At 55.7% G+C, this 22,333-nt stretch overlaps 3 protein-coding genes and 1 non-coding gene across 11 annotated transcripts; 1 reads left to right on the top strand and 3 right to left on the bottom strand.

The window, feature by feature from the left end:
- Window positions 1-823: 823 nt before the first annotated feature.
- nr2c1 (nuclear receptor subfamily 2, group C, member 1) lies at window positions 824-6,471 on the bottom strand. Of its 5 annotated transcripts, none has more exons than XM_049722405.1 (14): window positions 6,174-6,471; window positions 4,789-5,029; window positions 4,350-4,577; window positions 4,183-4,261; window positions 3,922-4,101; window positions 3,696-3,846; window positions 3,400-3,496; window positions 3,133-3,293; window positions 2,587-2,746; window positions 2,381-2,502; window positions 2,159-2,304; window positions 1,918-2,055; window positions 1,725-1,830; window positions 824-1,630 (listed from the first exon to the last, which is right to left on the bottom strand). In XM_049722405.1, exons 2-14 carry the CDS (start codon window positions 4,858-4,860, stop codon window positions 1,459-1,461), a joined length of 1,812 nt encoding a protein of 603 aa, XP_049578362.1. In that variant the 5' UTR covers window positions 4,861-5,029; window positions 6,174-6,471; the 3' UTR covers window positions 824-1,458. The 5 variants fall into 5 exon arrangements, with proteins under 5 accessions (XP_049578362.1, XP_049578361.1, XP_068507070.1 ...); XM_049722404.1 differs by having other exon boundaries at window positions 4,789-4,939; XM_068650969.1 differs by lacking the exon at window positions 6,174-6,471 and adding an exon at window positions 6,014-6,167.
- A 153-nt stretch (window positions 6,472-6,624) lies between these two features.
- Window positions 6,625-15,362, bottom strand: LOC125970256 (FYVE, RhoGEF and PH domain-containing protein 6). Its single transcript, XM_049722348.2, has 21 exons — window positions 15,151-15,362; window positions 12,808-14,260; window positions 12,113-12,248; window positions 11,939-12,006; window positions 11,833-11,863; window positions 11,227-11,378; window positions 10,942-11,098; window positions 10,440-10,527; window positions 9,868-9,918; window positions 9,748-9,806; window positions 9,446-9,517; window positions 9,291-9,359; window positions 9,022-9,105; window positions 8,879-8,958; window positions 8,705-8,807; window positions 8,449-8,598; window positions 8,276-8,381; window positions 8,104-8,192; window positions 7,830-7,958; window positions 7,616-7,755; window positions 6,625-7,557 (listed from the first exon to the last, which is right to left on the bottom strand). The coding sequence occupies exons 1-21, from the start codon at window positions 15,158-15,160 to the stop codon at window positions 7,521-7,523; spliced, it is 3,264 nt and encodes a 1,087-aa protein (XP_049578305.1). The 5' UTR covers window positions 15,161-15,362; the 3' UTR covers window positions 6,625-7,520.
- A 142-nt stretch (window positions 15,363-15,504) lies between these two features.
- Window positions 15,505-22,183, bottom strand: LOC125970265 (uncharacterized protein C3orf20). 4 transcript variants are annotated; one of them, XM_049722376.1, is made up of 18 exons: window positions 20,819-22,183; window positions 19,658-20,425; window positions 19,491-19,564; window positions 18,880-19,220; window positions 18,751-18,783; window positions 18,614-18,667; window positions 18,431-18,533; window positions 18,042-18,242; window positions 17,814-17,963; window positions 17,632-17,749; window positions 17,426-17,545; window positions 17,205-17,355; window positions 16,897-17,095; window positions 16,757-16,834; window positions 16,340-16,697; window positions 16,133-16,249; window positions 15,879-16,024; window positions 15,505-15,759 (listed from the first exon to the last, which is right to left on the bottom strand). In XM_049722376.1, the coding sequence occupies exons 2-18, from the start codon at window positions 19,706-19,708 to the stop codon at window positions 15,624-15,626; spliced, it is 2,430 nt and encodes an 809-aa protein (XP_049578333.1). In that variant the 5' UTR covers window positions 19,709-20,425; window positions 20,819-22,183; the 3' UTR covers window positions 15,505-15,623. The 4 variants fall into 4 exon arrangements, with proteins under 4 accessions (XP_049578333.1, XP_049578332.1, XP_049578331.1 ...); XM_049722375.1 differs by having other exon boundaries at window positions 16,897-17,355; XM_049722374.1 differs by having other exon boundaries at window positions 16,133-16,697.
- Window positions 21,679-21,766, top strand: trnay-gua (transfer RNA tyrosine (anticodon GUA)). The gene is given in 2 exon segments: window positions 21,679-21,715; window positions 21,731-21,766. It is a non-coding gene; the product is annotated as a tRNA-Tyr (tRNA).
- Window positions 22,184-22,333: the final 150 nt, after the last annotated feature.

Below are 22,333 nucleotides of genomic sequence, written 5' to 3'. Positions count from 1 at the left end.
TTGGGACTCTACCGTTCCCGTTTTGAACACCATCAAACCGGAACGGAAGGAAATGGAGTGCTTTTACGCTTGTGCTTGTCTGGCTGGCAGTCGTGCCTTACCACCATGGCTGACTGACTGACTGACTGACTGACTTACGGGGCCTTTCTGTCAAGTATTTTGGTTCGGTGCCTTGGCTTTTCATGTCATACTTTTATTAGTATTTAAAGCTCTTTTCTTCCATTTCCCCCCACAAATCAATACTGTTGGCCAGTCCCCGTTGTTATTTGACAACTTATTGTCCGATCAAGTGTTGAAATTGTCATTTACAACGACGCAATGGTGTTTTCCTGGGAAACGTGGTTCTTTCATTTTCTTTATTTACACTTAGCCAGATAGTGGCTTTGAATTGCGTGTTTTACACACGCACGCACGCACGCACGCACGCACGCACGCAGGCAGGCAGAGAAAAGGTAAACATTGAGTTATCCAGTCCGCTACACAGATGTCCACTTTCAGCAGTGGTCCGATATGACATAAGACATGAAGCGCCGTGAAAAGGGACCTTTGCTACATGCCAAATGTTCCCGGGGCAATGTGCCCCGATGCGTGTTCAACCGGCAGAAATTAAATATTAAAAAAGGAACACGCTTGGCAACACCGTCGCTAACTCCCAAGTCGAATGGAGTGACTCCAATTTTTTTTCTTTTTGCTCGACCGGGCCTGGGAGTTTGCTTCCCTTTGCTCATTTCATTCTTAACGATGCATTAAATCGTAGATCTTGACCGTCTTGACATATTCAGCGAGGCTCGACTCGGCAGTTCCGCAGAGCAGGGAGTCCAAATATCATTGAGACGTGTTTATTTTCAAATACAAGAGGGTAATGGATTTTTCTTTTTTGTCTGAAAGACGGGATGCGATGATGGCAGAGGGCTCTCCCCCGTTCTATTTACACACAGTGACGGCATCCTTTGGATGGGCAAACCAAACAACATTTTGACGGCAATTTAAAAGCGCGACATTCCAGTAGTATCAAACGTTTGGGATATAGCTCGCCGTCCGTGGTCTTCTGCGGCGTTTGCGGTGCGACCTGTCGCTGCGGTTGCAACGGAGAGAGCAGAGCGCAAGAGCCACAAAAAGCGTGTTGGACCCGGAGCGCTTTTTGGGAATAGGACGGAAGCATTTCAGGTTCATCCTGAAATTTCAGCCCGAGGCCAAATAGCCCAAACTTTGGGCGCGCGCGGTGCAGTGGAAGGAGAAGGACTTTCTCCCTGGAGGCCTTCAAAAGGCTCCTTTAAAGCGCCCGCTGGGCTCGGCCCAAGGGTCAGTCCTGATTGCGCACACGTTGGCCTCTTCTTACCTTGCTCGCCCTCGCGTTCTGCCGTGCGTGGGCAAAAGTAGCGAAGGCCGCCCGACCGCCCGCCCACGCCGTGCTGGCCTGAGACTGGCTGCAAGGGTCCCTTTGCAAGAGGGGGGCGGTCAAACCCCAGGAAGAGACTGGCTGTTGTAGTCGGTAGAGTCCATTTTGAGAATGTAGGGGATGATGCTGTCGATCTGCACGTTGCCGATGAGCCCGGCGAAGAAGAGCTCCTCGGTGACGGCGGCGCTGATGAGACGCAAGGCGGGAAGGCGCAGCAGCAGCTTGGACAACCTGCGCAAAAGCACACCTAGTACGTATCTCGGCAAGAAACGTTTGGAAGGTACAAATTGGGTAGGAATGGGAAAGGCTACGCTCCGGTACCAACCGGTAGGAATCTTCCGGATACGTTCGCGTAACGTAATCCTGCAGCTCCATGTAGGCCTTCTGCTGGAACCTCTCGATCTGCAGAGTGTTGTCTATCCCGGGGTGATCTGAAGCAAGCCAAAGCAGCGGTGGTTGACCACACGCTTACGCACGTGCCCTTTTGCGGCCCGTTTCGGTCTTTGGGCAGGACGCACCGGGGCTGAAGAGGACGATGGCTTTGAGGAAGGCGTATTCGTAAGCGTCCGGGGACAGCTTGCTCATGCTGTTGCAGAACTCCTGCAACCTCCAGATGTGCTCCATCACCAGCTTCACGCGATCCTGGGACAGCTTCTCTGCAACGCAAACATCACGGCACCCGCCCGCCCGCTTTTCTCCGGCTTCATTCTCTCTCCCCCGCCCGGCCGCCCGCCCGCGCGAGCTGCGCCGTCGGCTTACCTTCCTGCAAGCCGGTCTGCAGATGGCCGATGATGGCGCTCAAGATGGTGCCCACGTTCATGACGTTGGAACACTGAGCCAGACCCAAAGCAAACAGCTCGTTCCAGCAAGCTTTCATCAGGTTGATGTCGTTGTCCTCTTGAGCGCTGGAAGCATACAGCGCGGCACGGCGCGGCTTTAGGCCCGCCTCCAGCTCCAGCGAGAGGAGCGCACGTGACTCACCCCAAGGCTTGGAAGGCAGGAATGGAGCGCGCCCAGTGCATGGACAGAAAAAGGAGGCGCGAGGCCGACTCGCAGATGTAGTTGACGTTGAGGTACTCCGGCACGGGCACAGGCATCATGAGCTGGAGCGAGGGAAGGGAAAGGTGTGCGGGGACAGTGCCGGGGGGGGGGGGGGGGGGGGGGGGGGGGGGGCATCGCACGCTTACCTTGAAGGGAATATGGCTGTCAGAGAGCAACGAGCCCTCCACTTCCAACACGGGGCCCGACTGGTCGCCCGACATCAGCTGCATGGCTGCCCGCAGATCGGTGGCCGGCGACGGCTCGCCCGCGCCGGCGTGCAGGACTTTGGCCAGCGTGTCAAAAGCTCTGCGGAACGCACAGCCAAAGGTCACGGCAAACCGAGCGGCAATCAACACAACCCGAGAGCGGCCCGTTTGATCCGACTGCCGTGAGCTTGTGGGTGCTGTAATGCGGCTTTTGGTTCGCTCGGAGGTTTCAACTCTTCAAATGCGATTCAGATGTTCTAGCCGCCCCCGAAACAGTTCTGCTTTGAGAACATCCACAAAATGCTCAATGTTCTTAGATCATCCCCGGCCGGTGAAGCGTTGCGCTCGGGACGCTTTTCAATACAGCGCTATTTGTTTCATGACCCCCAGAAAAGGGCAACTTGAAATAGGTGCTTGGAGTGAATTTCATGCAAAAGTTTGGAGCACGCGGCTCCGCTTGACGCACGCCGTCACTCTCTCGCTCACCGGGTGATGTCGCTTTGCTCATCTTCCCGCTGGTCGGCGATGGAGCCGTCGCCGTTGCTGAGCGTGTCGGCGGCGAGCATCTCGCCGGCCTCGTTGAGGTGGGCAAGGGAGGTGACCACGTTGGCCAGCGTGCCCAAGTCACTTTGAGAAGGGTCGTCGGGCTGACGGACGGAGCCACGCACGCACGCACGCACGTACCAGCAGGTCAGCTCAATGTTTTTAAGATCCATTTGATTTCCTTCTAGCCGATGAGTACCACACGCTTACCTTTTCCGGGGACGCCGGGATCAAGAAGGTGTTTTCCAGCTTGGGGAAGGATTGTTGGATGTTGAGCAACATGCTTGACTCCAACAAATGCGTGGATCTGTTCAGAGAGTCGTGCATGAGGTCACCAATCAGATTTGGGCTCAGCCGCCATTTATTTTCTTCACGCACGCTTTGGCGACAAAAACTTTGCTCAAATGATTATTATTATTTTTGTTTTAAATCATGTTGCGCAGAAGAATGGAATGCTCTGGCAGTAGACGGCACAAATCCACACGGTGGTCATTTGACAGTCTTACCTGGAAGTCTCCTTGTCGGACACAAAGGTGGGCGTGGCAGCCAGCGGGCTGCACAGGTTCTTGCGGATGTAGATCTTCTCGGTGGAGGCAGCGCAGTTGACAGACTTCTCCCTGCCGGGCACGTCCACCGGTTTGCGCTCGCACTGCACGGCTGCGACGCGGGACAAGCGGCGGGTGAGTCACAAACGGTCCGCTGTGTTGGGCGGGCGGGCGGGCGGCAACGTACAATCCTGTTTCATGCCGACGGCCACGCAGCGCTGCAGCCGACAGTACTGGCAGCGGTTGCGGTGGATCTTGTTGATGGCGCACTCGCCTGAGCCCCTGCACGTGTAGACCAGGTTCTTGCGGATGCTGCGCTTGAAGAAGCCCTTGCAGCCCTCGCAGCTGACGGCTCCGTAATGGCGCCCTGCCGGAGGGGAAGGCGCGTGGGCGGGCGTCGCTTGACACATAGCACCGTCCAAGCAAATGGACGGACGGCGATTCCAACCTGAGGCTTTGTCGCCGCACACCACGCAGTACTCCACCACGGGCTTGGCGACGGACTGCTCCGAGCCCTCCGTTACAAACTGACGTCGAGACGGAGAATCTGCGTGAGCGTTGCGGCTTGGCGACATTTGTCAACAAAGCAAGCGGGCACGGGCGAAGCGAGCGCACCTGAAGATCCGGAGAGGCGAAGAGCAGCTGGTTGATCTGCCCGGAGCTGTCCGCCGGCGCCGCCACGATGACCTTGTTGGGCGAGCCCTCCCTTTTGGCCAGTATCACCTTCCCGCCGGGCGAATACTCGGCGCTGGCCAGGATGAACTGCTGCTTACCGGCGGGAGAGCCCGGCTCCAGTGCGGTGACGATCTGGATCTTCTGCCCGCTCTGCGGATCCGTCACAATCTGGAGGCCGTTCAAAGACGACATTGCGAGCGCGCGAGGTCAGCGACCGAGCCGGAATCGTCTTCCGAAACTCATTGCGGGTAAAAAAAATATACAATTCAAAAATGTGGCGGCGTTGGAACAATTCAATGGCGTCTGCAATCATTTTCATGAGCGTTGTCAATTGACGGCGGGTCTGTCTCGAGGCCGGCCGGCCAGCGGCGTTGATCACCTGCAGTCGGTGTCCCGCGGACATGTTGCTGTCAGCTGACACCAGCTGGATCCTCTGAGCGTGCCCATCCATATTGGCGCCGCAAACATCGACTTCCCGCTGCACCGCACCGCACCTCACCTCACCTCAGTGCCCCATCCAGTTTATGGCACTAGAGAGGAAACGCACGTGTGTCAAAGCAGTGGCAGGCCAGGTCGGGCCGGGCCAAGGTGCGCCAAGTCAAAGCACTTGAGGATGATACCTGCGTGTCACACAAAGTTCTTTCTATATTATTCATTCATCCATCACGGTAGAAGAATGAATCATCCCGTCGGCCTCAGCCCTAATGGCGTCCCGCTAGTCTTACAGCGACGAAAGGCCGACGTGCCAAATTGTTTCGCGACAGAGGACGTGCTTTTGCAGGCGACGAGGCTTGCGATGCCGGAGAAAAGAGAACTTTTTTGGAGAGCCGGCAAGTATCCGTGCAGAGTGCGAGAGAGCTCCGGTCTCCATAATAGTGCTGGGGCATTGTTGTAAGCCATTTTGCTCCTTGCCAATTATTCTCCGCATCGTAGGATCTGCTCCGTTTGGGTCACAGACGTTGCACAATGACCCCTGACCCCAAATGTAGACTCCACGCTTAAACAATTGCGTTTTGAGCACCGGGAGCCTACTAGTTCATCATTGAGTGGCTGTCACCAACGAACGGTCGAGGCCTCTGTTCGCAACTCCGTCCGGACAAATACATGTAAATTGTTTTATTCACGATCTAGTGACAACCCGGCGCCATTGTGGTATCCAAGCAAAAAAAAAAAATCCGGCCGCCGGTGACCCCCCACCCCTTGAAAAAAAATCGATACGGAAGATAAAGGTATTTCTTTTCCTGTCGGTGAAAGGTCAACATTGAAGGGTTAAAGGCACGCCAAGAGGCCCGCGCGAGCGGAGCAGAAACGCGGCGGCGGCGGCAGCGAGGACGACTGAGCAATAAAATAGCGTGGAAATTACCCCACAAAAGCCCCACTCCAAGAGGAGCGCAACATCTCCGCTTTAGAGCATGACCTTGCGCTCTTTTATAGAAATTTCGGAAGGCAATGTTAGCATATGTGCTAACGTCTGCGGAAGAGCAGCTAGCTAGCTAGCTAGCACGCGAGAGAGCTCTAAAACGGATTACTTACGACAGCATTGACAAAATGAGGAGATTAAATGACATTTCGTTGGTACGGGGGGTTATTTGTGAACGACATACCTAACTCAGCGTCGTGCTAACGAGCTAGCTGTTAGCCGTGTGCTAGTAGGAAGCCAATGGCAGCCTGGCTGTTCTCCGGCGCCCTCACCGCGGATGTGAGCGGAAAAGCGGCGACGGTAACCCTCGTGCCTCGCCGCACACACCACGGACATTTCCTTACCTGGCCAGAAGTCGTTACTTGTATTTTATCCTTTAATTTCCAAACAAATTCTTTTTTTTTTTTTCAGCGCTTGGTGGGCGGGTCAGAGTTCGTGACCCCAATTTTTTTCCCCTGGAAATGTGCGCATGCGCAGAGATGGCGATGTCGCGTGTTCAAACTGAGTTAGCAACATTTTGAAAAAGCCGAGCAAGCAAAGCACTTTGAAAACGTAGCCCAACCGCCCGCCTGCCCACCCTCTATCTATCTATCTATCTATCTATCTATCTATCTATCTATCTATCTATCTGACGCTATAACGGATGCAATTCTTTACTTTAAGACGTTTTCCAAACCTTCAGTTTAACAACTCCATTCTTAAGAAAATAAAAACTAGATGTATACGAAAATACTTTGCTGTCACATCAATTCTTATTTTTATGTTCATGTTGTAGTTGAGCACTAGTACAAGAGATGGAAATACAAACACTTTTTTATTATACCATTGAGTATCTTGAAAAAAAAAAAAAGGAATCTGCATATTAATTTCTACAAGCAAGTGCAATTTCGGGGATTCCACGTCTTTGTTTTTCCTGCCTCAACTTCTGACATCCCCGCACAACACGCAACAGTCACAAAAAACAAAGTAAAACCACAAGTGCATGATTAAGTAAAGTCTGTCTTGTGTTTAGCATTGACTTTGAAGCCGAAGTAAACTGTTCCCACGTGCAAATGTGATACTTTGACCCGTGACTGGCTAACGTTGGTGTAATTCACATTTGTTATGGAAATGTGCACATTTTTAAACATTGGTGATGACAGACGGCATGCTAAAACATGAGGCGTTTATTCCACTAACAAGATGTGCTCTTCACCTCATTGGAGGTGATTATTGATCCCCACAGAGAATCCATTGACACAACACGGGTGGCGAGCCACCGGAATGAGTCAAGTACCCCCGTGACTGATAGAAACGGGGGTGGCGGCCGGAGGGTCACATCTATTACAAAAAATAATTTAGGGATAAAAATTGTGTGCTACAGCGAATAACGAGGTGTTGTGTGAATACATCCAAAGCAGACGTGAGCCACAAACGACATGAAAGACAAATACTATTGTGAAAAAATGGCACAATGAGAAAGGCGGTAAATAGCGCACGCACGCACTCACGCACTCACGCACTCACGCACTCACGCACTCTGTATGAAAAGAGAGATGCTGCTGACAAAAAAAGTAAACTGGCATTCCTATCATCCCATTCTATTTGAAAAGAAGAATTGCGCTGTCTCCAGATGGAAAACTGGGAGCACTGAGGTAAAACCTGGCGGGCCGGAGATGAAAGGTCAACATGGCGCTGTTGCTCTCCCGAGACTAAAGTATTGCCGATTCCCGGAACGTGTTGATCCACCTGTAACGTGCAAATTCAAGTTACTGTGGCACCCTTCGATTTCTTGTTTACATTTTACCTCTGAGCCGTTTGAACGTCGTCCGCTTTGAAATTGTGGTAGAGGGTGTTTTTGTGGTACAGCTTGAAGTTGCACCTTTGGGCCGAGTCCACTTTCAAGACCAAGCCCAAAAGCGGTTGACTCTCCAAGGCGGCCACGTCCTGCGACACCAAAACGCATCAGAGGAGAGCCCGTGCCCCGTGATGGCGACGGCCCGGCCCGATCCGCGGCCTACCTCGCTAGCGGCGTAGGTGTACAGAACCTTGTCCTTGATGACGAACCACAAGCGCTTGCCCTGCTTCTTCTTGCCCTTGGACCTCAGCAAGTAGCCGCTCATGGAGGAGTTGTCAGCGCTGGCCGTCACCTGAAAGAGAGGCAGGGCAGGGCAGGGCAGGGCAGGGCAGGGCAGGGCAGGGCAGGGCAGGGCAGGGCCGGCCGCTTGGTTAGCGTCTTGGAAGGGAGGGAGGGAGGGAGGGAGGGAGGGGGCGGGCGCCTCTTTGAGGGCTCACCTCTTTGAGGGCCGCCGGTATCCGCTTGAATTTGCGAGAGAAAGGAAAGGAGGCTTTGGGAACGGCCACCTCGGCGAGATCTTCTTGGCCTGGCCAACAAATGGCTTGAAGACTCCGAGGCTGAGAAAAAGCCGTGCGCGGCAGGCAGGCAGGCAGGCGGAAGCAAACCTACTTTGCTGCTCCCGCAGCGCCAGGTAGCAGTGGTCGCACACTCTGGCCAACTGGTTCTTCAGGTACTCCAGGCTCTGCTTGTTGGAGGAACACGACTGGCACACCACCTAGCGCAGGGAAAAGCCAAAGCGTGGCGTTACCATGCCCCTTATTAGGTGCGCGGCGGCGGCCGACCTTGCCGCAGGCTCGGCAGTGGTGGCGCCTCCACGTCAGCGTGAATTCGCAGGTGCAGATCATGCACATGGTGGCACGCGGGTCGGGGATCCAGATGGGAGCTTTGGTGCCCAGAGAGGAGGAGACGGCGGCGGCGTCGCTCGCTCGGACCTGCGCGCTCAAAGAAACAGAGAGGTGACGGCCGGCCGGCCTGCCCGCGCCAACCCGGCGGAATCGGCGCCGACGACCCCGTGCCGCGGCTGGACTTTTCCGCTACCTCGTCACAGGACTGTCCGGATATGAAAGTGATTTTCTTCTTGGTGTAATCGTCGATGGCTGCGGAAATGGCCCGGAGCCACTCGTCTCTCTCTGACGCCGAACTGCGGCGGGCGAAAAAGAGGTTCCAGCGCAAAGCCGCCGACGACGACGACGAGAGGCGGCGAGCCCAAACCTTGCAGAGAGGATGAAGGAGCGTTCCACGCTCTCCACGATGAACTCGTTCTGGCAGGCCTCCTGGCTCGGTCTGCTCACCTGTCAGGGTCCACATGGGCGTCAGCCCTCGGCCAGGCGGCGGCGAGGAGGCGGAGCTCTCACCTTCATCCCCGCCAGAGACAGCATGTTGTTGAACTTGAACTGGCCCGACTGAAGGGGCGTGGTGTACAGCAGGCTGTCGTTAAACTGAAGGAGGAAAGCACAAGCGCCGTTTGGCCTCGCCAAAGCAAAGCAAAGCAAAGCAAAGCAAAGCAAAGCAAAGCAAAGCAAAGCAAAGCAAAGCAAAGCAAAGCAAAGCAAAGCAAAGCAAAGCAAAGCAAAGCAAAGCCACGGCGGCCACGCTCAATGCTCAGAGAAGACGTCGGCGCTACCAAGAAGAACATTCTGGGCTGCATGAGCTTCCTGGACAGCTTGTTGAGGAGGCCCTCCTTCAGGAAGATCTAGCACAAAAGACAAGGCAAAGGATTGAGAGGGAGGGAGGGAGGGAGGGAGGGGCGAGCCCGGCGCAACGGATGAAGCGGCTCACCCTCCCGGGCTGGACGATCTCACGGCGGCCGTTTAGGCTGCACTGCACCCGAATCAGCTTCTGGAAGTTGTCCTAGCGCGCCGACAAAATGCAAGACATGGCCGTTGGATTGCGTGCGCGCCGGTGCGGCGCGAGTGCGCTTGCAAGTCAAAGCACGCTCGCTCGCTCGCTCGCTCCGTCTGTCTGTCTGTCTGTCTGTGCTGCGGCACCATTTTTGCTAATGGCCTTCAGTAGAGGCAGATTTGAAAGTCGAGTTCCCGGTATCTGGGGCAGCGCCTGGCTTTGGTGGAGTGGCCTCTTACCCCTTGCTTCATGATGTCATTGGCATGATCGGCCACCTCGCGAACGATGGCCAGAGCATCTGGACGGAGCCAAAGATCAGCCTTGCGGACGAGCCATTCCGTCAGCCGTCGTCCGCTTACCTTGCGTGTCTTTGTAATCGGCCGAGTCTTTGGGCAGGTTTTTCAAATAGTCTGCAGAAAACAAAGCGTTGCCTTGTTGCCTTGCTAATTCTCGCTGCCACCTAATCTGGCATCTTAAGTCTGCGGGGTGTTTACGGGACAATTGTGACGCCACCAGCATTCTTCACATGCACCCGCACCGCACCAATAAGCCCAGCCTCATCCGATTTGCGTGGAAAAGTCCCGTTAGTCTGAAAACCGTGCGGCTGTTCGGTCACGCCAAAGGGTTCAATCCAGAGCTATTCAGAAGACCTCTCTGTGCAGCTGTTTGTCATTGCCCAAAAAAAGGCACGCCAGGCCGGAAGCGGTATGAGGAAGAAGAAGAATGAAAAGGCGCTCGTAAGAGACTGACTCCAATATGGAGACGCTGCGCTAAAGCCACTTGAACGCCATTCCGTCACGTCAGAGTTGCCGAGGTGTCAAAACTTTGCCGCGCCGGAATTTAACCCCATCTGGCCAAGCGTGATTTTTTTGCCACTAGAGGGCAGCGCGGTGGGTGCCAGTGCAGTGAGCAACCTCGTGGCCAGTCCTACCTCGGAGCAGGAGCTGGTACTGAGGAATCCTTTGGATGGGCTTCAGGAGGTAGTGCTTCAGAGCCAAGTTGGCGCAACGAGGACTGGCCTGGGACACAAATACCAAAACTTGAGCTTTGGCTAGAAAATTCGGGATCAACCCGATGATGAGGACGCAAATGATGATATGCATGGCCACTAAATGAAGTCTGCCCAAAAAGTCTGGACACCAATTTGGTGAATTGTCAGGGACGAGGAAAAACGAGTGAAATGCTCAAATGAAGTTGACGCCAACGTAAACCTTCCGGCTGTTCAAAACAAAGGTCAGCCGCCCGCCCAAAGGCGAGGGAGGAGCCGTGAGCTTGAAAACCGGTTTCCCGGTCCACAAATCGTTTGATCAACCGATAGAAAGTATGCAAGAAAGAAAGAATGCAAGAAAGGGAGTAAGAAAGAAGGACAGCAAGAAAGAAAGAAAGAAAGAAAGACAGAAAGCAAAAGAAGGAGGTCAGCCCCTTGCGGTTACCTCAAATTGTCGCACGACAGCGGCGAAGGGCGCGTTCTTCTTGCTCTGCTCTTCCAGTAGCGCCGCATTCTTGTCAAACTCGCGGATGTACGTGGAGTACATCTTCAGGTAGGGACCTTTCTTCAGGAAGATGTCGGCCACCTGCTCCGTTTGGTCCCTGAAAAGCAAAAAGTGGCCGGCGCCATTGAGCGGCGGCGGGGTTGGCAAAATGGCGGCCCGGCCCGGTCCTGGCCGGGCGACGGGGTTGGCAAAACGGCGGTCCGGTCCGGTCCGGCCGACGGCTACCATCGGGCCAGTCGATCCTGCAGCTCTCGCAGCAGGTCCCGGTTGAGTTGGTAGAGTTGCGGCAGGTAGTAGAGGATCCGCTCCAGCAGACGCTCCTCGATCACCGCTTTGCCGTTTTGCCGCGACGCCTCGGCCACGGCGTGCCGGAAGTCCTGCGCTCACCGCAAATTGCCGCGTGTGGGGAAATTCCAAACATTCAAACGCACGACCTCCGACAGCTCTTTGCCACTTGTTGGAAAGTCAGCGGCCTTTCTGACTCACTGACGGGAGCCCGTTCCCGCGCGGCCGAGGTGACAAATACTTCCCGTCTGCGGCCGGCGCTGACGCGCGCGCGCGCTCGCTAGCTGGCTGGCTGGCTGGCCGGCCGGCCGGCTCACATGACTTTTGACAAAACGTCTCCAGTCCGCAAATGTCAAATCCAAGCACTTAGCACTCGAGTCAAAGCGCAAAAGAAAACGGCCAAAGGAGCGTCACGAGCGCTCGTCCGCGTCCTTCCCCGATGGCGCGTTCATCGAGCGCGAATGGACAAAGGCGTCGCTGGAGAAAGGCCAGAGGCTCTCGCCGCGTCATCGCTTGGAAGAAAAAGGTGGCGGGATGAGGACTTACCACGTGAAGCAGCTTCAGGACGTCAACAAAGCTATGGAGCAAACGTGCAGCGTGAGCGTGCGACGCAAACGTCGCCGCGCGGCCCAGGCAAAACAAAGCGTCTTACACTTCCTCCGAGGTCATAATTTCCGTGGCGATGTGACGGATCTTGCGCTTCCGAGAGACACTTTGTAGCTAGAAAAGGACGAGAGCAAAAAGAAGAAGCAAGCGAGAGCTTTTCACTTTCAAATATGACCCGCCTCATTCCAGTCGGACCTGGAGGCCCGAGAGGTCTCCTCACCGCACTTTGATCCGCTTGCTCGCCGTCTCCTTTACTCGAGAAGGAGCTGTCGTCTTCGTCCTCGTCGTCATCCTCGTCAGAAAAAGGCACGTCGTCGTCGGAAACGCTGCCGTCCGCTTCTCCGTCTAAAGAAATTCTGCCGCCCAAGAACAGTTAGCGCTCAGAGGATGACGAGCGAGGATGTTTTTTGGGGTTAGGGCAAGCTGCGATCCGTCACGTTTTTTCCTGTTTGTTTTGGGGCCCGCGTCACCTTGGGAGCAGGCTGACGTTTTCCAAAATTGCCATGAGCCCAGAGTTGCGTACGCCGGCCGAAAACTTTAGGCACGGAAACGAGGCCAAGTGAGCAAGCGCAGCAATCCCAAGCGTGCGTGCGTGCGTGCGCACACGCAGTGGTATGTTGACACCCGCTGTGACTCATTGCGAGCCGCTCGACGTGTTTTCTAGCATGCGGCGGCATGACGTGACGCTAAACTAAGATAAGCTAAGCCGAGCCGCTCGGACGGCCTCGTTCTGCACAATTTAGTTGGGCTGCGAAAAGCCATGGTCAAATGCGCAAAATTGGAATCTTTTCCAAAGACAAAAAAGGTGCACGCAGGCACGCAGGCAGGCAGGCAGGCAGGCAGGCAGCCACGCAGGCAGGCAGGCAGCCACGCAGGCGGGCAGCCACGCAGGCAAGCAAGCAAGCAAGCAGGCACCTGTCAAAGTGGGCGTTTTGATCCAAATACACCTCTGGTTCCTCATAAATGCCGTCGTCGTCGTAGTAACTCTGCCAGGTGGCGCCGGAGCTCTCAGAGCCGCCAAAGTAGACGTTCTCGTATTCGGAGATCTCTTCGTAGTAGTTCTCGTAGTCGGCGTAGTCCGGCTGGTCCCCGTCCACGCTTTGTTCCACTCCCACCAGGGAGGAGGAGCGCCGGACCGCTCCGGCTCTGTCCGGCCGGTCGGGCTCCGCGGATCCTACGGTCGTGACGGAGAGCTTGAGATCCAGCAGCCTCCTGAAAGAGCCCCTACTTCCTTCCGGACGAGCCGAGTCCGTGCCGGAGAAGGACCTGCGCCGAGCGGGCGGGCTGGGGCCGCTTCGGTGACTTCTCGTCAGCTCGAAAGGAAGATCCGCCGCCGCCACGGCCTTTTGAGTTTTGGCCCCGACTCCCCATTCTGCGATCGCGGGAGATTCCGTCTGGGGTTTGTCCGAGGCCTCCCGATCGCGGCTTCCTTCGCCCTGCGCTCGGTCGACGGACAGCTCGCCGGCGTAGGCCCGGCTGTCCCGGCCCGGGTCTTCTCCGTCCACGTTGCTGGGTAACGTGCATAGCTGCTTTTTCCTGGGCGTAGGGGATGGTTTTCTGCCAGACGACGGCGAAGCTGGGAGAGCCGGCAGAGCTGGCAAAGCTCGCGGGGCTCCGCTCCCGACGGATGCCGACGCGCCGCCTTTCCCTTCCGCTGCCGCCGCCGTCGTCTGCGCGTTCACTTTCCTCCCCTCCCAGGTTGGGATCTCCTCCCTGGACCGGCAGGCCTGCGAGGTGTATTGGAGTCTCCGCGGAACAGGGAGAGGCAGCGGCAGCGGTTGTTGTTTTTGCTCAGAGCCATCGTCAGTGCTTTCCTCCAGACCATCCTGGGCGCCAGCGTTTTCCTCCTCGCTCAGCATTCTGAAAAGAAGATGTCCGACCTTCATCGGAGGTCTGGAGGAATTGGAGTTTTTGTCGAAAGCGGCAGGTTTCGGGCTCGGGAGGTGGCCGTTGGCGCTGGAGGCGTGGCTGCCTGCTCTGACTTCTGAATGGTCAGTCCTTCTCTCCGGGGATGCGCTCTTTGCCGTTCTGCCCTTCTCAACGTCGCTCTCCGTTTTGCTGACGTGACTGTCCCGGAGGCAGCGGCACTTTTTCTGGCTGCACAGGCAAATGGGAATAATGGCGTCCCAGTTTGGCTTTATGCGCTCACCCGCCGCTCCGTTTTGGCCCGGCGTTTGCGGGCTTTGAGCCGCCGCCGCCGCCGCCGCCACTTTGGAGTTCAGCTCAGAGAGGCTGGGTTTGGGTGCCAGCGGGGGTTTGCTCTTCCTCCCGGGCTGCCACGGGACTTGTTTTTGGCCCGATGAAGGCGTGGCCGGTGGCGGCAGATGGGCCAGACTGGGTTTGGGGGCCAGCGGTGGCTTGCGCCCGCCTGAGGACAGACGCACGCACACACATGAGCAAATATAGGCAACGCAACTGGACAATGTGTGCTCCACTTTGACAGTGGCTAGCAAGCTGACGGCGGGATGTTACAAAATGGGATGTTATTAAATATCACAAGGCTTCCTGCACTGGGTCACCCAGCTAATTTGGTGAAGAGGAAGCTGAGTGGCAGAATTTGGTGGGTGGACAACGTGTACTACATTGCTAAATGCAAGACGAGAAAAACCTTCTCTTTCACTCTTCCGGCAAGAAACAAACAAAAGTGGTTGGTGCTAAATATTTGTTCCTGTTTGGGAAGAGAGACAGACGGGGAACGAAAAACGTCAAAATGTTAACACAATGAATTAAGATCTGTCCGATTTTGTATTTGATTTTTTTTTTTTTCGGAAAAAACGTCGACCGAACATCGATTTGGTTGTTCTTGCAAGTACCAAATGGTATTTTCTGGGTTTTGGTCGTATATTTTCAGTTGGTTCAAACAATATCTTGTTTCCACTGAAGCTGATCAACTAAAACGAATTGTTCTTTTCTTCTCGATGACTAATGCAAGTGTTTCCACCTGCTGACTGAGCTCAATCTTACAACATTCCATTCCCAAAGTAAATTGAACACATTTCTGCAGCAACAAGCGCGTACGTACGTACTGCCAGACACGCTTTGCTTCAGCAAATGAGGAGGCCAAACACAACGAGTCCGGCAAAGGATGAAGCGAAACCCGAAGCGCCGCCAGTCAACATGTGAAGGACTCAACAAGAAAGGCGAGCCGAGCCGGTCCAGTCCAGGCCACAAATGAAGGAAAGTCATACTAGAAGCACGTTTCGTGGCGTCAAGAGTGACCGGAAAGATCGAGCAACAACAGAGGTGGTGGACTCTTACCTGACTTCATCTTGGCGTCAGTCCAGTCCGTCAGCCAAAATTCATGGCCGGGCGCAAACGTCAAGATGAGTTGACGACATTTGCGCGTGGTTGTGCTGTGCTCTGCTCTGCTGTGCTCTGCTGTGCTCTGCTCGAGGCCAAGCCGCGACAAGCGAAGGCAACCAGCCGCACGGCAGCTTCGGTGGACCGGCTGGGTGGGTGGGTGGCTGAATTTCAACGCTCACGCAACTTCCTACTTGTAGGGACTCCCAACAATACGCAGGGGGCGCCAAAGTGCTCCCAAACGTGGCACCGAGCGTCAATTGTGCCGTGCGCCGATTTCACATGGCCAATCAAAGAGGCAAGGCACAAAAGAACGTTGGAGGGAAAAGACTTTTATTGCCATGCTGCTCTTCCCAACCAAAAGTTCAAAAGTCGTTCCCAAGCTCCATTTTTGCTCCTCATCGGGCAGGACGTCGCCTCCTCCGAGTCCGTCACGTGTCGGCGACGTCGTCTTTGTCCGGCGAGCGAGTCGCCGCCGCCATGTCGTTGGCGAGCGCCAGCGCCGATTCGTCCGCTTTATTTGCGTTGGAGGCTTCCGGGGCGCTCACGCTGACCTTGACGCTCTCGCTGTGAGCGGAAGGCAAGGATAAGGATGAGGATAAGGATGAGGATAAGGATGAGGATGAGGATGAGGATAAGGATGAGGATAAGGATGGCGTCGGGCGGCGGCGGCCGACTTTGCCCACCTGAATTTGTAATCGGGAGGGAGGCTGACACCCATCCTGTAGTCCTCCCTGGTTCTCAAAATTTGCTTCTGGAGGTCCAAGACGGAGAAGGTGGAGCGACGGCTGGAGACGTAGCCCAAAAACATCAGTCGCCCTCGGATGTACATCTAACACATTGACATTTTGTTACGTTTCACATCATATTGTCCGTTTGGATTCAAAGTGAGAGAGAAGAGAAGCCAGCGCTCGCTCCAGCCAGACGGAGCTCCACTGACCAGGATCATGCCGGCGGCGACGTTGTGGCGATGCTGCAGGAGAATGTTGTCCACCGGGCAGCCCAGGGCCCCCGTGGACACCTCGTACCTCAGCAGGCGAAAGGAGTCCATCTGGCACTGAACGGCCCAGCCGACCGACCCCCACCCAATTAGGAGCGGGAGGAAGCGCCTCCAAGGCACGCTCCGCTCCGCTCCGCTCCGGCTTACCTGAGCGCAGGGCATGGTTCGGCTCCGGTTGCACTTGCGGTAGAGCTGCTGGACGGCGTCCTGCTCCGGCGCCGACCCGGGTTTGACGGGCGGCGTGACCACCACCACCAGGATCTGCTGGCTGTGCCGCGGCTGGCCCGTGACAAAGGCGTCGTACTCCGCGTCCAGCAGCACGGGCATCAGCGCCGTGCTGCAGCAGCACCTCCTGGGGGCGGGGCCCGTAAGCTGCTTGAGCAGGGCCGCCCGCAGCAGCAGGGGGCACACGGTGAGCGGCACCGACGGCGCCAGCCGACAGCGCACGGGCAAGCGGGGCAGGGCCGCCAAACGCAGGTCGGGATGGTCGGGAAGGATCACCAACCTGCCGAGAGCCGCCACGTCAGACGGCCACCGTTGACACCACGGCGGAGGCCGACTTACTCCTGTTTGATGTTTCCCAGGATGCGAAGGGGTCCGATCTGGATCATACTGTGCTCCTTGGTGTTCTTGGCGGGTACCCTGCAAGAGCGACGAGGCACGTCATTGGCACGCCGCTCCGAGGGAGCGTCGGGAAGACGTGCCTGGTCTTGGGGGGGGCTTCCCGTGGCGTTTTCTTGCCGGGCGACTCCAGTTTGGCTGCCGCCACCGCTTTCTCTTTGGTCTTGGCCGGCTTGCCGTGGGCCCGCTCGGGTGACTTCTTGGCGGGCGGCGCCGACGCGTGCGCCCGCCTCTTGTGCTTGCCCCTGGGGGTCTTGGGCTTTTTCTCGCTGCGCTTCATACCTGCACGTGGGCGCGACGCGGCGGCGTGTGACGGCCGGAGATGTTCCGCGGCGCATCGAGCGACGCGTGGAGCATGCGAGCGAGCGGCGGCGGCGGCGGTGACAGGTACCGGTGGCGCTGCGATACAAGTCCAGCCAGGCGTCCAGGATGTCTCGTACTTTTTTGCGCATTTTGGTCAGCCCGCCCGCGCCGTGACATCCTTTGGTCCATCGCGCCGACAGGGTCCCCGCCGACGCCTCCGGGAACGTCTGCTCGGCCTCCTGCGTGCGGATAAACAGCGCCGTTGAGTCGCTGCTGCCCGTTCCTCGGCCGCCGCGCCGTGGCTCTCACCGCTTCCTTGGCCGAGTAGGGGAGGGCCGAGAGAGCGAGCTGGACTTTGTTGTCCTCGCACTTGAAGCACAGCACAGCCGACGTGCCGCTCAGCAGACGCAGTGAGATGCCCTTTGCCAGCTGCCACCCACACACACACACACACACACACACACAGATTGCAGCTTTTCACACGGTCCGTCAGCCGATGGAATTCCTGGGCTGACCTTGACCACAATCTTGTCCTGTTCTCGGTCCGTCTTCCAGCACCACTCTTTCTTGAGGTTGCCTTCCCAGTCGCACATGAAGCCGCCGTGCCGGTCCCACAGGGCCGTCACCGCCGAACTGCGAGGACATCCCTTTGTTCAAGGCGGGGAAACAAAGACGCGGACGGAGGCGCGGCGACCACCTGACGGGGTGCGAGGCGGAACCGTGGCCGAACGCGGTGACGGTGGCCAAGACAGCCGACGCGTGGCTGTCGGCAAAGACGTTGGTGCAGAAGCCCCCCGCCGGGAGACCCGAGGGGCTGTGGCAGACGGCCATGTTGCCCGAAGGGTAGCTGAGGGGGCGGGGTTAAGGGCCGGCCGGCCAGCCCACGCTTTCCTGGCGGAAGGGGCCAAAGCGGCGCAAAGGATACTAGATGAAGGAGGTTCCGTCGGTGGACCTGCAGTGGAGCTTCTTGAGCGGCGGCGGCGGCGACGGCGTCCGCTGAGGCGTGGGCTCGGCGGCTTCGCTGGCCGCGCTTAGGACGCTACGGCTCTTCGTTCCGGCCTTGGCGTCCACGTAGTGGCGGAGGATGGGAGAACTCGGCACCTGGTCCAACACTCGCCGCTTGATGCTGGAGGATGGACGCATTGGCGTTAGGGTGGGGGCACAACGCGCGTGAGTGACGTTACAACTTGAAATATTCAACGAACGCGCTGCGCTCCCTTTCAATTGGACCTAAGGTGATGATTTGAGCCGGAGCTTCCGACCTACTGACCGCTGCGACACGCAAAAACAGTACGGAGTGGAGAAGGGACTGACTGCAAACTGTTGCTGGCCTGGAGTCGCTCCACCACCCACTGGCACAAACCCCTGGGAGGAGGCGTGTCTTCACCCAAGGCCTGGAGCGGCAAAGCCAACCAATCTGGACACAGCGCCACGGCGCTTACGAGACGACATACGAACGAGAGGGCCGACCGACGACGGAGCCGCGACGGGACCCACCTGGTTCCTGGCCGCCGCCGGAGATCATCTCGTCTGTCGGCGTGGGACTGACGGCTGCCGCGGGCAGCCACGTGCGACGAGCCGTGAGTTTTCGTTTACAAAAAGCAGGGCGCCCAAAGCTCGCGGCGTGTACTTACCGGACGCTTCATCGGTGGCGGCGGCATCGTCATCTGACGAGGAAAACACAAAATGCGGCAAATGGAGTGGAGCTGGAGAGCTACGGCGGCGGCGGCGGCGGCGGCGGCGGCGGCGGCGGTGGGCCTGACCTGTTGCGTCTTGGTTTGCTTTGGAGCTTTTCTTGGGGGACTTTTTCCTCCTGGCCGCCCTGCGCGGGGCCGCATCTTTGGCCGGCGGGGGCGGCTTGAGCGCCGCCTCGGCCGAGTAGTTGAGGAGGTGGCCCACCTGCAGGGAGGCGCCCCGGTGGCGGTGCAGCAGGCGGCCCAGTTCGTTCAGCAGGCGGGGGGCGGCCCGCTTCTGGCTGGCCAGCGGGTCCTCGCTCTCGTCGTCCGTCGACTCATCTTCGCACGTTTCCTCGTTGGCCGAGGTCTCGGCGAGACAGTCGCTCTTGACTTTTTTCAGGAGCTTCAATTGTTTGCCATTTTCAGCCCTGAAAATGAGCGACGACAAAAAACACTCTACGGGCACAGCATCCCGAACGCAAACGTTGGACGCGTCCCAAGCGCAGCCCACTTCAGCTGCCAGACCGACCGACCGACCGACCACCCGCAAGCGACCAAAGGCAGCCCAACTTGACAATGAACCGTTTTGGAGGAGGAGGGCAAAGTTCTCATTTTTGCGCTTGTATTTTGGCAGGAAAAGGGCTACGGTGGCCCAGCGTGCAGGTGTCGTCCGAAAGGCCGCAGTGCACGAAACGTACCTTTTTTCCTTCTTGTCCTCTTTGGGTTTCCCCGCAGTGGCAACTTTGCCCTTCTTACTTCGCGGTGGTGCAGGCTACAAGGTGGGCAAGCAGAGGACAATATACAAGTCAAGCAAGCAAGCCAGCCAGCCAGCCAGCCAGCCGGTAGACAGAAAGCAAGCGCCCACCTGGTCGAAGAAATAAATGGGGTAAGGAGGGAGGAGCGTCAAGGAAGTCATGTGGAGGAGGCGACAAGCGAGCTGAGCTTTAGACGATTACGGCGACTTCTCTCACGAGTGCTGCCGGCCCGCGTCACTCGCGTCACCAAGCGACACAAAGCGGACATCGTCACAACACTTCCACGCCCGGCCGGCCCGGAGCGACTCCACTGTGGTCAGGTCACCACAGATGGAGCGCGAGGAGGCGCCGGCGGAAGCTCGCGAACTTGGAGGACAGACAGACAGACAGACAGACGTACGTCACCTAGCTGCCGCGCCGAAGCAGTGCCGTGGCAAGTCTACAGAGGGCGCTGCAGGACAAGAAAACGTGTTGCTGTGCCTATGCGGGTGCATGGCTAAATAAAACAACTCAAACTCGCATAGTAAATCTACCAAAAACTCAACTGAATTGAAGCCAAAACAAATCATTCCAACCGAGATACACTAACAAAGCCACTATGAAAAGAATGATGCCAAACTATTAGAAAACCCTTCAATAGTGACCATTTTCACAGGGAAGGCTTTCAACACCTCCACTTTTTGTCAGATGGGAGGCGGGTGTGGATTTTTCAAGCCGCCGTGCCGTGCCGTGCCGTGCCGTGCCGTGCCGTGCCGCTCCGTGCCGTTTTGAGGCGTCCCCTTCAAGCCAGCGCAGAGTCGCCAGCAGCATCAAGTCTTCGCGGCGTTCCAAAGACGCTCGGGCCACGCATCTCCAGGGCGACGCACGTCACGAATGTCCTACGGGTAAATCAGTCGGACGGGAAATGACATGGAACGTCGCTTTCGGCAGAAGAAACACAACAATGGATGGATGGATGGATGGATGGATGGATGGATGGATGGATGGATGGATGGATGGATGGATGGATGGATGGATGGATGGATGGACGGACGGACGGACGGACGGAAGTGTGTGTCATTACAAGCGCAGTCCGTTCACCATTTCTCTTTCCACTATAAGAAGTAGTCCAATTTTATTTCAGTCCTTGAGTCGGCAACTCTAGAAAAATCCTTGCATTGTGGCAGAAGCACATTCCAATATTCAATATTCGATGACTCGATAAAGTCCCCGAGTCAACGTGTACTTTGAAATGGGCCACAATGAAGAGAAATGCGAGCGTTGTTTCTTACCTCAGCAGCAATGTTGGCTCGGGACTTTTGGACGTGTTCATTTGCGCGGAGAGCTTCTTTCTACCCTTGGCTTTTGTCCTCCACACACACGAACCATCTCTGCAGGTAGCCAGCGCACAATTTTCATCTCACTGGGAAAGAGTTGGACACTTCCTTTTGCGTACGCCATCAAAAAGACAAAAGTCATCTTTGATTTGCACCGTCAAGCAGAATCATATTGATTCATTTCCTAAAAGCGGCGTCAATCTGTGTTAACGTGTTGCCCGAAACCCTTGCGTCATGAAAAAAAGAAATCCTACTTCCACAAATCAGATGACATGAGGTTACAACTTTACAACAGCACCGCCTACTGGTTACTTTGGTTCTGTTACGAGCACGCTTCTATAAGAGTACATGTTATAAATAGAGATACAATTCAGGACAATGAAGCAAACGTACGCCCAGCCTTTTTCAAATTATTAGCCACTTTATTACGTGCCTTGGTTGGCATTTGACCTTTTGACGGTAACCCCGTCAGAACAGAGGAGTGACGCCTAAAACGGTTACCTAGCTTTTCAATTTTCAATTCCAAAAGTTGCAGCTGGTTTAACTGCAACTTTTGCGATGTTTTCTGGGAGACAAGACGAGGTGCGTTTTGCAGCGACATGTTCGCTAGCTTTTTCCTTCTTCTTTGCATGTTAGTTAGCGTTAGCAGGGGAAGCGAAGGGAAACAAGTGACCACTTGACAGGCTTCCGCTTCTTTCCGACTGGACAACGCTTCACGGTTTGTGGTGCAAAACCTAACGCATAGATTGATGACTGCGGTCGTCACCCGGATTTACTGATAGTTATAAAGGCTGGATCGCGAGACGCTACATGTCCCTTCGATAGCTCAGTTGGTAGAGCGGAGGACTGTAGAGGCTGACTGCTGAAATCCTTAGGTCGCTGGTTCAAATCCGGCTCGAAGGAATTTTTTTTTTTTTTTTCCCCCGTTAGTTATGTTCGGCGTCGCCATCTTTACTAATCGCAGCAGCACGTTTTCATTTAAAGCAAAGCAGATTTGGCAAACGTAGTCAAAACCTGTTTTGTAACAGCACTGAGTAAAAGTTAAAAAAAAAGCACAAGGGCTTGTTGCACTCCAGGACAACTTTTTTTTTTTTTTACCGTAAATCACATCTAGTGCCTGTAACTTGTATTCTTTACAAAAACATCGTCAGCACAAAAAAATTCTTACTAACATGCATAGATGTCATGCTGCCCCAAAACAAACAAACAGAAAAACTGGACGTTTTGCTGCAATCTACATTTTGAAAAGTGACATGTAGAGCACATAGCCAGTGTAGCCAAGACAAAAGGTGTTCAATGAAGAACAGATACTGAATGGCATTTTTTGGTCTAAAACTTTGGAATATTCAATCTGCAATGTAACGTCATTTGTAAATTGTTTGCTGGCCCTGACCAAAAAGGACAATTTTGAGTGCGAAAAATCAGAATGCGAATTCAGTAATAAACTGCTAAAACAAGACATTGACTCAA

Source organism: Syngnathus scovelli, chromosome 6 (assembly GCF_024217435.2).
Source record: "Syngnathus scovelli strain Florida chromosome 6, RoL_Ssco_1.2, whole genome shotgun sequence".
NCBI classification, from domain to species: Eukaryota; Metazoa; Chordata; class Actinopteri; order Syngnathiformes; family Syngnathidae; genus Syngnathus; species Syngnathus scovelli.
Note: the sequence above shows the minus strand (reverse complement) of the source record. Positions and strands in the feature narration are given on the sequence as shown.

What these genes read in the sequence shown, in the direction of transcription:
- nr2c1 (XM_049722405.1), bottom strand. Translation starts at nt 4,860, where the DNA reads ATGGATGGGCACGCTCAGAGGATCCAGCTGGTGTCAGCTGACAGCAAC. An exon ending in TCGCCTCTCCGGATCTTCAG is followed by an intron (nt 4,262 to 4,349) that starts GTGCGCTCGCTT and finishes TCTCGACGTCAG; the next exon opens with TTTGTAACGGAGGGCTCGGA. An exon ending in GAGCAAAGCGACATCACCCG is followed by an intron (nt 2,747 to 3,132) that starts GTGAGCGAGAGA and finishes TGCGTTCCGCAG; the next exon opens with AGCTTTTGACACGCTGGCCA.
- LOC125970265 (XM_049722373.1), bottom strand. Translation starts at nt 19,708, where the DNA reads ATGACTTCCTTGACGCTCCTCCCTCCTTACCCCATTTATTTCTTCGAC. An exon ending in CCATTTATTTCTTCGACCAG is followed by an intron (nt 19,565 to 19,657) that starts GTGGGCGCTTGC and finishes CCCACCTTGTAG; the next exon opens with CCTGCACCACCGCGAAGTAA. An exon ending in CGCCACCGATGAAGCGTCCG is followed by an intron (nt 18,668 to 18,750) that starts GTAAGTACACGC and finishes TGCCCGCGGCAG; the next exon opens with CCGTCAGTCCCACGCCGACA.
- LOC125970256 (XM_049722348.2), bottom strand. An exon ending in TCCTGAAGCTGCTTCACGTG is followed by an intron (nt 11,379 to 11,832) that starts GTAAGTCCTCAT and finishes CGGTGAGCGCAG; the next exon opens with GACTTCCGGCACGCCGTGGC. An exon ending in GACGTTCAAACGGCTCAGAG is followed by an intron (nt 7,558 to 7,615) that starts GTAAAATGTAAA and finishes TGCACGTTACAG; the next exon opens with GTGGATCAACACGTTCCGGG.